Raw genomic sequence first — 14,685 nt, 5'->3', positions numbered from 1 at the left:
TACTACAGAGGTTTCATGAACAAATAATTATGTTTACAAGAACTCCTAGATTGGTTGATACCATTCCAGGGTAGCTCTCTGTGGCCCAGACGTAAGAGTCTATAAATGGAAGCCTGCCTAATCTTGGAAGCCTTTTCCTGCATTTAGCAATCCCACCTCACAGCCTGGGTGTTCCCACGAAACAGATGAATATACAATTCAGCCTTTTAAAGGTAAAATGGCCAAACTAAAAAAATTCAGTTTGGGGGATTCATGAGATAGAAATAAAACAATGTAATATAATTCCCTGGCTCCATTAAGTCAACACACATTTACCAATGACTACTCTGTAGGAAGTACTGCACTATTATAGAGCTATGGTCATCAAAACATTGTGGTATTGGCAGACAGTTCTGATCACAGAGATAGTAACCAAAAGCAGTCCTGCATGCACTGAAGGCCGACGGTGCCTGCGTTCATTGTCTTAGGGTGGAGATGGTTTCATGATGTACACAAATCAAAACTTCTCAAACTGCACACTGAGTATAGTACATTTAATATATATATATATATATATATATATATGTATGTATATGTATATATATAATTTCTACCTCAATAAAGCTGGTTTAAAAAAGTCCCTAACATATTTAACAAGTTAATGGCAACAGTATCTCTATATTGTGACCAATTATCAAATGATTAGTTGCTAACATTTTCCTTCTCTTTGCTCTCTATTCTCATCTTCAGATCAGCTTTATTCCCCCCCCCATCCCCCCCCCCCTTGTTTTCAGGAGCATCAGTGTGTATTATTTATCAGGCATTGATCATGATTGGCTTATGCCAATTATAATTAATCCTATTCTCCTTTGCTTTCCCAGCTTTTCTTGTCGTTTGAAGCAGTGATGTGACCCACTGCAGGCCAATCATGTAATGTAGGAGATGTACCCTAGAGACTCCGGAGATGTACTGCTCTCCTGGATAATAGTCGGCTTCTTCAGCCCATTCCGCTTTGGGTGTGGTTGCTTCGAGATGTGATGGTTTGTGATAACAGTAGCTATTTTGCTACCAGGAGGCCAAATCCCAATGAAACGAAAATAAAAATAGGCTGAAGCTAACAGAAAGGAAAAAGAAAGAAAGGCCAGGTCTCTTGCATTCTCTACCTAAACGTTCACCAGCATGAGAATCACCCTGGGGAATCTTGTGAAGATGACAGTGATCAATCCATCTAAGATACAGCCTCAGAGCTGGTATTGCCAATAAACTCCCAGGTAATGCACATCAGACTAACAAGATTCCAACTTCTTAGGCTGTAGAAGATTAAATGTGGTTTTATGTCTTCAGTTGCTGTCAAAATCTTATTCTACAGCCTGACTGGGGAAGTCTCACTGAATTGGTTTTTTATAGAAAATGGAAAACATTTCTGAGCCTAGAACTGTTGCTCCGGCTATCCAAACGCAAACTTCTATGACACTGGCAAGTCTAAACCAATCTATACACAGCCAACCAAGATTTGAAGACATTCTCAAGATCTGAAAGGCAGATTTTTTTTTCCTCTCCTCACCCTGACAATTACCCTGCATTCTGCCAGCCCTTTTTTTTCACTGATTCAAATATTTCCTAGCACCAGGCAGAGGCACAGCACATTGCTAAGCATGGGAGGCTGAGAACAGATTAAAAGCAGAGCTTGCTAACTTAGAATCATACCACAATAAGAATGAGTACAGAGATGAAAAAACGGTGGCTTACAGTCTTCACATCATTGGTGCCAATAATCCCACCTATCTCCCCCAGATCTTTCAACAGCAAGTTTAGGATTTCAGTCGCCCTCTTCTTCTGGTGGTTGCTAAGCTCTTGTAGCTGGCTCAGCTCTCTCTGTGTGGTTGTTAATGTCGTCTGAAAAACAAATTTCAACCACACATTAAAAAGGATTACAAATCAATGTCGTACATGCAGCATTGCAAAGAGTACCGGCTTCATGTGGGATGGAGTTGTATCATTTCTTGTGATTTCAACTAGAAGGACTTTTAAGGCAAAGTGGAGTATAAGATTGCATTGTCTAATAAAAAGAAGAGGGACTTCATATCTACAAATTAAATTGTACAGCATAATATGTTACATGTTTACAACTCAGCTGCCAACTTCCAAGTCAGTGACATTATTAAAAAGAAAACAAAAACTGGGGTCCCTGAGGTTATAACATTTAGTCATATCTTCCTACCCCTAGATGCACCTCCTTTAGTTCAAGGCCTGAACTGCCTACTAGCCAGTCCACCTCCACTCAAGCAAACTCAATCCTTGGGCCACTTCCAAATTCACACCTACTTCACAATAATAGCTGGGTCTGAAAAACATGGTCCAGAGGAGCATTAATGTATTTAAAAAACAACTTAGAAAGACTTCTAATCTTTGCAGAGAAGCTGAATTAAACACTGAACATCTTTTTCAGATTATGTAAGTTCAACAATAGGTGACTCCTTACTATATACCAAAAATTCTATTCTCTTACCAAACTAAAAAGGCATCTATTCTCCATCTTCCACATGTTACTAAAAGGTGTTTTTTGTTTGTTTAGGGTTTCTTTTGCTGTTGTTATTTTGTTTTTTTGGCAGTAGTAGAGTGAACTCAGGTGCTCTATTATTTGATCCATAACTCCATCTGTTTTGCTTTCATTATTTTTCCAGTAGGTCTCCCACTTTTGCCTAAACCAGGTAAAGAACACAATATCTTACCTCTGCCTCCCGAGTAACTAACACTGCATATAAACAACTATCTTCTGGTGTCATAGTATTAATTCAAAATCAAAGAAGAAATCCCCCTACTCCTAAAACTGTGGAGGTTAATTCAGAGACCTTTATATAATTTTCCCATGAATAGCTGTTTTACTAGAGTATTTTTAATCATCTGACTAAAAAGAGGATTCGAATAATACTTGGTTTTGACTGAAATAAGAACTGTATTTTTTTTTTCTGGTCCTGAGGCTTGAATTCTGGGCCTGGACGCTGTCCCTGAGTCTCTTTGTGCTTAAAGCTAGTGCTCTACCACTTGAACCACAACTCCACTTCCAGTTTCCTTTGACTACTTTATTGGAGATAAGAGCCTCATGGGCCTTTTATCCCAGGCTGGCTTGGAACCATGATCCTCAGATCTCAGCCTCCTGAGTAGCTAGGATTACAGGCGTGAGCCACCAGCGCCCCGTTTAAGGTTACAGAACTTGTGACAAACTAGTACCAAAGACTAGTTAAGAGAGAAACACTAAACAGGGAAAATCTAAGGGTTCTTCTCTGCAAAGTGACTTTCGAGAGGGGTTTGTTTTGTGTGGCACTGTCACTGCTTTCTGAACTTTGTTTTTAAAAGCTACAGAAGTGGAGGCCACCATGTTGGGAAGCCATCAGGAAGGTCTTTCTCCTTTCAACAGAGTGCAAGAAGGAGTAGCATTTCCTCTCTGCTCCAAAGCCAGCATATCAGCACCTTCCTCACCATCTGCTCTTCTCCTTGCATGGGACTGAATATTTTCCAAAAGGTACACTGGCCACAATTCCATAACACCAGTCCATTGTTCAGAGGTACCACAGGTAGTGAGTTAGAGCCACAAGCTTTTCCACCACCCACTGCCTACCACCATCCATCTACACCAAAGGCCCACTGTGCCCAAAGCCTGCTGCTAGCTCAGCGTGGAAAACCTGCAGCATCTTCCACAAGGAAAAAAATCTGAAAATAAATCAATGTATAGACTGAAGCAGTGGCTTAATACAGGTCAGCAAACAAGAGAGAGCAGAGTCTCGGGCTCCTGAAGGTAAGAAGTAGGACAAGAAGCTGGGGTGAAGGAGGAGATTTCACTTAGGATCGTGGAAACATGAAGAATGAAGTCCATACCTCCTGTGGGTTCTCCACTCTTATTAGTAACAACACTTTGAGGCTTATTCATTGATCATAAATATTGTAGCTTATACACAGGTTTATGTTAAATATTTTTCATAAACCATTACTGGTCCTCACACCATGCAAGGACCATGTTATTGACATTTTAATAGAGTATTTAAGAAGTTCAAATGTCTTGAGTAAAGCTTAGGAGTTACGAAGTCAAACTTTTAATTTAGGATTTTTCTGGCTCCAGTCTGCACAAAGAAATTCTGCTGATGTTATAAATTGGCAGAATATAAAACAGTTATGCTATAAAGTCCCATGATGTGTGGACAGTATTCCAACTGTCAAAGTGGCCTCAGAGAATGCATCTAACACAGAATAAGCACTAAGTCAACATCAATATAGAGTACAGGGATGAAGTCCCTCCCCTAGCCACAAATGCTCCAACCGTTTTCTGGGCCAGCTCATCTGTCAGCTGCTCATTGGCTCTCGTCTTGTCTTCCACTTCCTGTGATTTCTGGTCGTAATTGACAGCCAGCTCCTCCAGGGCCTGAAGAACTTCTTTCACCTCATCTTTGGCTGCCTCATTTTCAATCTGCAGACGTGTCAGCTCCTCTTGTATCTTCTCATAGTCTCTTCTTGTGGAAGCTAAAAGCTGGGGAAATGAGACAGCATGGAATCTATGAATCTATGGTCTGTATTCTACCCAATATAAAGTAATTCTGCAACCACATATCAAGAAACAAGTCGGGAAAGCTCAGGATGAGAGGAAATGCCACAGTATGTTATGGATGCCAATTTTTTTAAAAAGTATTTTTCCTTTTATTTTTAAATGTAAAGATGCTTATGTCAAAGAATAAGCTAAACATCAGAAACAACTGCCCATTTAGCTAGTTGGCTATTTTCCACATGTTTAAAGATGAAGGAGTCATTTCTAAACGCTTTGTGAGAATATTTACATAGCTCAAAAATGTCATGATTTCACATTATAAGCATGTAGATTTCAAAATCAACCAAAATTGTATTTAAAAGGCAATTATTTCTTAACATGTGTCATGAGTATACAGAAAGATCTCCCCCAAACATTAATACTAGATAGAAGTAAGTGCCTAGTCTTGTGGATACTTTCATTATCTTCATTTCTATTGTTATTTTCTGATTTTCCTGCGATGAACGGGGAAAAGTATTAGAATATGCACTGTAACAAGTTTTCCCAGGTAGTTTTACTATGCAAGGAAGAGTAGGTTAGTGATGCAAGGAACAGAACGGAGGTAGAGGACAGGAAATGCTAAGCAAACAGAGGACCTCAACTCTAGCTAAAGTAGAAATCAATTAAATAGGGTTCATTTGATTACAATGGCATAGATTTCCTCCCTACCAAGGGGAGAGCTTAAGCAGAAGCCACAATCATTAACACTGGAGAGATGAAGAGGAACAAAGAGGAAGAGAATGGCTATAGCAACAGTTACATCTGTCTGAAACTGGGAACATCAATCCAAGCCATGATCATATCATGTGATCCAATCCATAGAACTTTAGCAATGAAGGTGGGGGGAAAGAACCTTAAAGCACAAAAGGAAGAAATGTGTACGTGACCCTCGGCAAGGAAGCCACTCATCACCTATGTGTGATGGACTGGCTGGCCGGTTGTCCTTTGCTTAGGTTGCTGTTTGTAAAACTCCTGGCAAAACAGTGCAATAAAGACATTTACTGCAGGATGGAATGCCCTTAGAGAGGGACTGAGATGATTTGACTCCGTTTTACTACCAAATATATGCTAATAAGGCACCAGGACTTCTTTTCTTCTTTCTTCCCCCTCCTCAACCTTCTAACTTTGTTAGATATGTTTTTGTTTTTCCTTATAAAAGGAGAACATAGTCTACATCAAAACCTGGGCCACCTGATATGCAAAGAACCTAAAATAACCAGGCTTTAGAGTGCTGGCTCCAAGAAGAGAGTCATCCTTCATTCTTAGGAGAGGATCGCAAAGGCTCAATAGCTATGTGCATATGATCATATATAAAATGATGTAAGAAATGGAAACAAGAGGCATTTTCCCCCTCTGTTATCACTGTTTTTGCTTCCTATACCTTTTGTCTTGTATATAAGTTTATCTGTCTAGGGGAGGGTAAGGAGGAGCACCAAAATGATAGAACAAAGGGTAAACAAATGAGGCCATGATACTCACTAGACACTATGTTAAAAATGAACTATACAGTTTGTGGGGGAGTGGATGGGAAGGGAAAAGCTGGGAGAAAATGAGAGAAGAGGTTACATTGTTAAAAAAGAAATGTACTCACTACCTGGCTCAAGTAACTATAACCCCTCTGTAGATCACCTTTACAATAACAATTTTTTTTTAAAGTCATCCTTGCCCAACCACTGCCCTGCCTGTCTAGGACTAAACTTCTCAAGCAGCTACTTACTCTCAGAACCCCAGAGCTCTACAGAATCAGACATTTATTTTCTAAATTCAGCCAAAAGCAGCTTTTAGCAGGCATTCAAAGGAAATCTACCAAGAAATTTCTCCATGATTCAATGAGTTTTGAAGAAATGCTTCACAAATTAAATTTCTGGAATGAACATCAACAACAAAGAGCAATAAAAATACTTTGCAAAGAGGAATTTATTGCATTCTTTACCTCATCCTGATCCAACATCTGTTGCTTTAGCTTTTCAGCCAGCTGGCTCTGCTGGTTAATTTCATCATCCTGAAAGGAAACATCATGTTTAAAATTTTTTTTTGCTACTTATGTCATTTTTGATATCCTGGTTTCCCCGACAATAGCTGGGCACCAAGTTGCCAGCCATACGCTTGTTAATAAGATGGTGGGAATTCTGAGACATTGTTTGGTTAGAATGGGCCTTCACTCACCTTTTTCAGCAGACGGAACTTCTGGATATTCTGGGAACTGCAATACCCTACACATCCACCCCTATGTACTGTTTATTCATCAATCCTAGGGCTGGGACACTGGTATATATCATTCTCTATGCAAAGTTTTAACAGTAAATTCCTAATTCAAAATTAGTAAGCCTACCTACTCAGGATGTTGAGATCTGATGATTATGGTTCAAAGCCAGCTCAAGCAATAGAGCCTATGATACTCTTATCTCCAATTAACCACCAAAAAGCCTGAAGTGAAGCCATGGCTCAAGTGGTAGAGTCCCAGCCTTGAGCAAAAACAAAACAAAACAAAAAAGCTGAAGGGCTGTACACAGGCCCTCAGTTCAAACCCCAGTATTGACAAAGCCAAACAAAACAAAAAGGAGTGAATCTTTCATCGTCTTTACTATAAGATATCCATGCCCCAAACCTTGTCAAACACCTCAGCAACCAGTGATCTGTGCCTCCTGAGAGACAAGAAAGGAAAGACCAGTATTTTTCCAAAGCTTTTACTTCGGTGAGTAAAAAATATGTACAAGCATTAGCAGACCGCCACTCTTGACTGGAAACTAATTTTCTGAACCATCTGAAAAGCCCTGAAGGCAGCTGGAGGTACACAGGCATTAAGGCTTGCTTCCCAGGCTATCACTGACGTGAGACAGGCCATTCGCTCTCCTCCCATGTTCTGCCACTAGGTGTTGCTGCCACAAAAGCAAGGACACTCACTGCTTGCCTCTCACTGCTGGCTCAAGCATCTCTGCCTCTCCCTAGGCACGGTCCACCCACAGCGCAGGCAGGACAATACCCAATGAATGTGTCAGAACGCGGCAGCTGTGGCAATGCTCTTGGGAATTCATGCAATTTGAAGCACAGACTGCAAAACCTAACAACTGGCTTTATATCTGTCTTCCTCCCACTTAGGAACAGGAGAAAAACCCTACTGGAGGCACTTCTCGGCTCTATATACCACACAGCATTAAACTCAGTTCCATGCCAGGTTCTGCCTAGGTGTCTTCATCAATACCCAATAGAAAGAAAAATCTGGACTGTGTTTTCTGCCAAATCCACAAGTCAGGTGGAGAGAGGGGAACCCCAGGGCCTGTAGCACCTCAGTGCCCATGTATCCTCTCCATCCTGTTCGGTGATGTTGGTACATACATTTGAAACCAGTAAACAGATGAATGCTTTCCAAAGAGCAAGAATAGTCCAGACTCAGTGTCTCCTTTTCTTGTGTGTATGATGCCTATTGGCTGTTTCCATTGACCCCCTTCACACCCACGTTTCTTGAGTGATTTTATGAAATATTGGTGACTTCCCTCTCCAACTGAGATTTCTGGCAGGAGAATTAGAGAAATGACACCAGAGTGGAACTGCCCAAAAATGGTACTTTCACAGCTAGCAAAGTATTTAGGAGGAAATATTTTCTCTTCTACTTTATAAACTTAGCATGTCAGTTACTAGGAACAATTTTGTGTTTATGTTCCTCAAGACATAAATATTAAACAGCTTAACATAAAAGAGCCAAAGAGCTAAACATCAGGGAGCCACCATCTCTCTCCCCAGGGACAAAGAGCAGCCTGCTCCAGATCAGAAGTACCAAGGGCAGAGGAACAGGGAATGCTGGGCCCTTTGTTCTTACATTGCACTCATGATACTGCATAGATGTAGGCTGCCTTTTAGACAGGTGACAAGCTGGCATACCATGATTTTTAAGACACAATGGAAAAAAACAAGGACCCTGGCCCCATGTGGGATGGATATAGAACAAGCATTACATTAAAAAGGATATGAATCACTTGCATAGAGACATTTTCTAAACTATATTTACCCTTTACTAAGTCAGCTTCCTAAGGAATTAACATGGTCTATTGTGATTCTTTCCTTTTTGGTGGTGGTGGTCATGGGGCTTGAACTCAGGGCCTGGGTGCTGTCCCTGAGCTTTTTTGCTCAAAGCTAGCACTCTTAACACTTTCACAGCTCTACTTCCAGTTTTCTGGTGGTTAACTGAAGATAAGAGTCTCATGGACTTTTCCTCCAGGGCTAGCTTTGAACTGGGCTCCTCAGATCTCAGTCTCCTGAGTAGCTAGAATTACAGGCATGAGCCTGTGATTTTTTTAGTTAGTTCAAGCCTTGCAGAATAAGATCTCCCACACACAGAGTTATCTCTACACGGTCAGGTGAATCTCTCAAGACCAATTTAACCACCCTCCAATCTGATGATGACTATAAAAATCTGGTCAAAGATCACAGATTTCAAAGTACTTTTCAGAAAATAATCTTGTAGATGGATTTTCTTACACATGAAATAACGTAGTCAGTTAGTGGCCAAAAGATCACTAGTACATTTTAATTATTGAGATGATTTCATGCAACTGTAACCAGTATGATAAGTAATCAACTTATAATTCTACTTAAACTTGCCTCCTCTCACAGATCTCCAACCAAGAATGAGAGAGAAGCAATGCCAATATCAGGGTGTTTCCATTATAACCGCTTCGGTTCCCGTGCAATATCACATTGATATGGCTTCTCCCTCAAGCAAACAGAACCAAATGGAGAAGGCTGGAAAGGAGGGAACTAATATTTACATTGTACCTGCTCTGAACTAGGGAATTTTCATCTCCACGGCAACCTACTAAATTGCCAGGAGTGAACCCAATGTTATACAGGAGAAAAGAACCATCAGCAGGCAGAACATCAGCCCAGGACTTGGCATTTTTGGGTCCCAGGTCTGATGTCACCATGTGGGCTTTCCCATCACAGGGCACGACCCTAGGTGAATATCTGCCTGTAGTCCCTGGAGGGAAAGCACAGCAAAGATTCACTGGAGCTTCACTGACAAGTTCCCTAGTTAAAGGGCCAGAGCCAAAATGGAATCAGCCAACTGCGATGTGGCTCAAGCTGTAGAACAAGATTAGCATTCTTCAAGGTGCATGCGCGCGCACACACGCGCGCACACACACACACACACACACACACACACACAAGATATGTATTCTCATTCTGAATCTTTTAAGCAAGGTGAACTTGAATAAGTCACTCAGAATGTCTCACTGAGACCTAGACACTTTCAGTTCTACCATTCAATCATCTCGAAGCTGCCATGTCGCGACTCTCAAAATATCGAGTCATCTGCAATCACCAGAAACATGGAAACATCTTCCAGGACCTTGGAGAGAACACATAAGACTGAAAGCTAATAAGACAAAAATCAGGCAGCTCACAAGCAGAGTTACCAGGGCAGACCAAAATCTTGATGCCCTCTAAGGCTAGATCTTCATTCCCTCCTGCATCTCTCAGCATCACAATAACCATCTGCTGTAAAATGGTAATAGAACAGGAAAATGGCCCTTTGCTGGGTGAAGAGGCAGGGCCTCTAGGGCCAGCTCACCAGCCACTAGATGAATACCTCGGATATCGCACTTTCATGTCACTGAGCTCATTTCTCATCACTACATTTCACAATCTAGATTTGAGATGCTCCAAAGCTTCTCTCCCAGGTCAGTGGAAGTTCTACATGCCACCAAGGTAAATGACACCAATTCCATCCATGGAAGGCCACAAGTATAGAATCTCACCCCCTAGTTCACTAATACTCTGTGGATTAATACAGTCTATCAATTATAAAATGAGGAAATCTGGCATGCAGTATTTCTTTATTATTTCAACAATGGCACTTCTTTGGGGAAATCAAGAAAGTGCATATACTATTAACTTAGTATTGATCTGCTTCTTTTTTACTTTAAGGCTTTCCGCAGAATGCCTGCATAAAAATAGAAGGTGATGGGATGTCCAGAGCATGGAGGGCACATGGCCCACTCACTTACAGGTGTGTCTATTTTGTGAATGAGTTTTCAGAAGGGTACAGTGACCCTGGTTTAATGTTGTGGATAATGCAAATGCCCAGAATCACAAACAAACAGAACTCCAGGCCACCAGTCACATTCAGTCTGGAAAGGTGACTCCACACTGCGCTTTCACCCCAACGACAGGCCTCTAATTAGGATGAACGGTGATGTTAACATTCCAAAACTGTTATAACCAAGCCAGACGTATCCCCAAAGAACTGGAGGTTGAACCACAGCAGACGAGATTAAAGTAGACTAAAAATACCAGCAACCTTAATGAAATGAACTGAAAGGATTTAGAGTATTCCAAGGGCAATAAGCCAAGATCACATGAAACATCAATTTCATTTCCTATGCCTCTGGGATTCCTTACTTGACCTTTATTGGGGATGAATGATACATATTCTTCAAGGACTCTCCTAACTTACTCATTAACAGGATTATTTGAGTCCTGAATGTTTGTTCTAAAGTTAAGCATCCCTAATTAGTATGCTCAAAGTTCTTCATTCAATAATAATACTTCACAGATTAAGGGGCCATCAGTCTACAATATGATTACACTTCACATCCCATGGACTACATGATTAAGTTCACATTTGACTTGCCCCCAGCTAGAGCTACTGCAGAAGTTTCCAAGAGGAGAGGCACAGGCTCACAGAAAAGAAAAGAAAACGTAAACACAGGCTTACACACATTTACATACCTCTAGTCTCCTGTAATAATCAACCAGTTGGCATTCTAGAAGTCAAAGTTCTAAATAGGTCCTACCTCTCAGTCTAACTCAAAGTCCTCTCATCTACTCAAACCTCCCCAAGTGCTTCTTCTCACTAGAAAGAAGTAAGCTCCCTGAGTTTGCATGTTCCAAATCAGAATGGGAATTGAGAAGATTAGCCTGGTGCATGGGGTTGGATATGAATGCACCAGAGTGAGAACTGTCAACTGTGGCTACAGACCTTATCATCCAGTTGTCTGTATAAACTGGAGATCTCCTCATCATACTTCTCCTTCTCCTCTGAAGAGATGCCAGCAACTACAGGAGCAATGTTGTCTATGATGGGGGTGTTATCACAGGGTTCCAGGTTCTTCTGGTCCTTAGCACTGATCTGTTCATCCTCAGGTACAGCTTCTCCTGCAAAGCAGAGCAAAGGTGTGGTGAGAACTGAAGAAGTGGAGCAGGCCCTCCTATAGGAAGAGTTCTAAAACTACTCACAATGAAAATTACAGAGGGCACAATGAAGAGCTCCTGCATAAAGTTTGTTCCTAGGCTGCTTGAGGAGAAAGGTCAAAGTTAGTTGACCAACACTAGATTAAGGAAGGAGTCTGGCCCTCCCTCCCAATGCAAGTTATATAAATTATCTGGTTCCAATGGCCACATGGCTTTAACTAATCCAAGTTGCATCTGTGTCTGGAAATTTCTGTATACACTTCGCTTTTGTTGAGAAATATGCTGGGATTGACTAGAATCCTATTCTCTCTAGTGACTGATTCAAAGGGAAACAGACCTCTGAGACATCCTAATTACCAATTAACCACGTTACTGAGTCATTAGTGGAACAGCCAAATCAAGGAACACATCACCATTGTTTAAACAGCACACTGTGGGGTCCCAGTCCTCGCATCCTGGGAATCTCTGAGCCTGCAGGAGGAAGTCAGGGCAGCCTGGACCAGAGGACGCCACTGGTACTGTGCAAACATATTTCCCACTTCTATTCTCTTCCCCAGGAAGTCAAAATTAATTGGCTCTGCTGGAGCATTCAAACTGAATAATTTCTTGTGATGTCAGGTAGTCCCAGAAAAAGTAAAAACTGCCAGTCTAGAATTCCATGCAGAGATCCACCATACATATCAGTTATCAGTCTGCAGAGTAGAGTTTGTTAAAGCCTTCAAAGGAAACTGCTAAATTTGGCAATGCAAATTGAGGAATCAATCATCAAGCTGGCCAGTGGTTGGTCCTAACAAGAAAGAAAATCACCTTGCAAAAACAAAGCACATGAAAGGAGTCAAGAAAACTACCTGGTCCAGCCCCAAGAAACATAGGTCCCATGGTTTCCCTTATTTGCAATAATTAGTATATGTCCAGGACAAGCAGAAAAGGTCAAAAGCTATGTACATGTGACCATATAAGATGATGCTAAGTGAAATGAACACCAAGATAGGGACACAAGAGGTTTTATCTTTGTTGCTGTTGTTTTTAATGTACTTACAATGTACTGTGTGATTTTTTTGTTTCTTTTTTTAATACATTTTTATTGTAGAAATTCTATACAGAGCGGTTACAGTTACATGAGCAAGGTAATGAGAACATTTCCTATCAAGCATTGTTATCTCCTCCTTTGTTTTTTGTATGTTCTTCCCCCATGGTATAACCCCTGTTTTCACTATATTTGATTCCAGTGCCCTGTATCTTGTATATACATTTTTCTAATTTGGGGAGGGGAAGGGAAATAACAAAATGCTGAAATAAGGATACAGGATGACCTATTGTAACAATGAGATGTACAAGACACTATGTTGAAAATGAACTTTACAGCTTTGGGTGCGTGCGGGGCGGGGGGGGGGGGGAGAGAAGTTGGGGCAGTGGGGAGGGAAGGGATGATAGGGAAAAAACAAAGGAGGAGGTAACAATGCTCGACAAGAAATATACTCATTACCTTACTCATGTAACTGTAACCCCTTTGTACAGTATCTTTACAATAAAAATATATATTTTTAAAAAAACTACCTGGGGGGGGGGGCTGGGAAGGTGGCTCAGTGCTTGCCTTGCATGCCTGAGGCTCTGGGTTCGATTCCTCAGCACCACATAAGCAAAAAGAATAAAGCCAGAAGTGGCGCTGTGGCTTAAGTGGTAGAGCGCTAGCCTTGAGCTGAAGAGCTGAGGGACAGCGCCCAGGCCCAGAGTTCAGGCCCCACGACCAGACCAAAAAACAAACAAACAAAAAACTACCTGGCCCAAGTGAATCTCTCAGTATCCTCTTGCAAAGCAAAACCAAACCAAACCAAACACATTTTCCTCACAATGTTTGCCAGTAACTTCACACTCATTTCATTATAGTCTTTTTGTTCATCTGCAACATTCGAGCCTCACCCAGTTTTAGCCCATAAAATCCATTTTGTGGAAATTCCCCAGGAAATTGCCCTGAGCCAAAGGGAAATTTTCAAATAAATGATAGAAGAACTAAGATCTTCATCTACTATCCTTGACAGTATAGATCATGCCTCAAAGAACTCCCCAGAACAAACACACGGGTCTCAATATAAATAAACCCTATTTGTGATTTCATTACCTCTCTTGATAATCACAAAATCACCTTCATGTCAAGTAAAATTCACACCAATGGTTTCACTTTTCTATCACAGTTCCATCTAAAACAGATACCTGAAGCAAAATTTTAGATAAACTATTGCATTGCTAAATATTAAACAGAGCCAAACTTCTCTTGCTTTTTAAGTAGACTGTACTATGCCTAAGCCTTTTTGTTCTAAAATTATTGACCTGAAACAAAACCAGAATATCAGAGTAGTCTTTGAACTGAACCTGAACCAAATCAATATTTCATTCAGCTCCAGTTCCTGGCTTAAAACATCCATCAACAACCTTAGTGTGCTGGCTGGATTTCATCCAATTAAAGGATCTATAATCCCTACAGCCTACTAAATCCATGAGCTGTAAGAACAATAAGATGGATGAATGGATGGATGGATGGATGGATGGATAGATGGATAGATGGATGGATGGATATTTTCTAAGCAAGCAAATAATTTAGGACACAGTATCAACATAAACAATGCAAGCAGTATAGAGCATCCCTACTCTCCCCTCCCCTTCTAATTCTGCTCCTTTTCAAAGAAATCTACCACTGGTACTTGGCACATGGTCCTTCCACTTGGTTCTGAAGGTATTGATAATTCTTCAGGTCTAGAGTGTGGAATCTGGGAACAGGGCAAATCCAGTGTGCTAAGAATCTGACCTTCCCATTTAAGCCTGATGAGGGTAAAATTTTTAGCTGCACAAGACCAGAAACTAGTCAAACCAAAATCATATTATCCAAAGATTTACTCATTCCAAGGAACGAAATAAGGTACAAAAACATCTGGAAGGAATGA

General features: G+C 40.9%; 1 protein-coding gene across 1 annotated transcript in view; it reads right to left on the bottom strand.

Moving 5' to 3' along the window:
- The window catches only part of Kif5c (kinesin family member 5C), a 156,368-nt gene that overhangs the window by 37,235 nt on the left and 104,448 nt on the right, over positions 1 to 14,685 (bottom strand). Inside the window, exons 12-15 of the mRNA XM_042683474.1 lie at positions 11,535 to 11,710; positions 6,489 to 6,557; positions 4,295 to 4,501; positions 1,729 to 1,875 (exon numbers count right to left, since the gene is read on the bottom strand). Of these exons, the coding sequence (XP_042539408.1) occupies positions 1,729 to 1,875; positions 4,295 to 4,501; positions 6,489 to 6,557; positions 11,535 to 11,710 (599 nt within the window). The remainder of the gene's footprint in view (positions 1 to 1,728; positions 1,876 to 4,294; positions 4,502 to 6,488; positions 6,558 to 11,534; positions 11,711 to 14,685) is intronic.

Source organism: Dipodomys spectabilis, unplaced genomic scaffold (genome assembly GCF_019054845.1).
Source record: "Dipodomys spectabilis isolate Male_0828 unplaced genomic scaffold, ASM1905484v1 ptg000081l, whole genome shotgun sequence".
Lineage (NCBI taxonomy): Eukaryota > Metazoa > Chordata > Mammalia > Rodentia > Heteromyidae > Dipodomys > Dipodomys spectabilis.
This window is presented reverse-complemented; position numbering and strand designations above follow the sequence as displayed.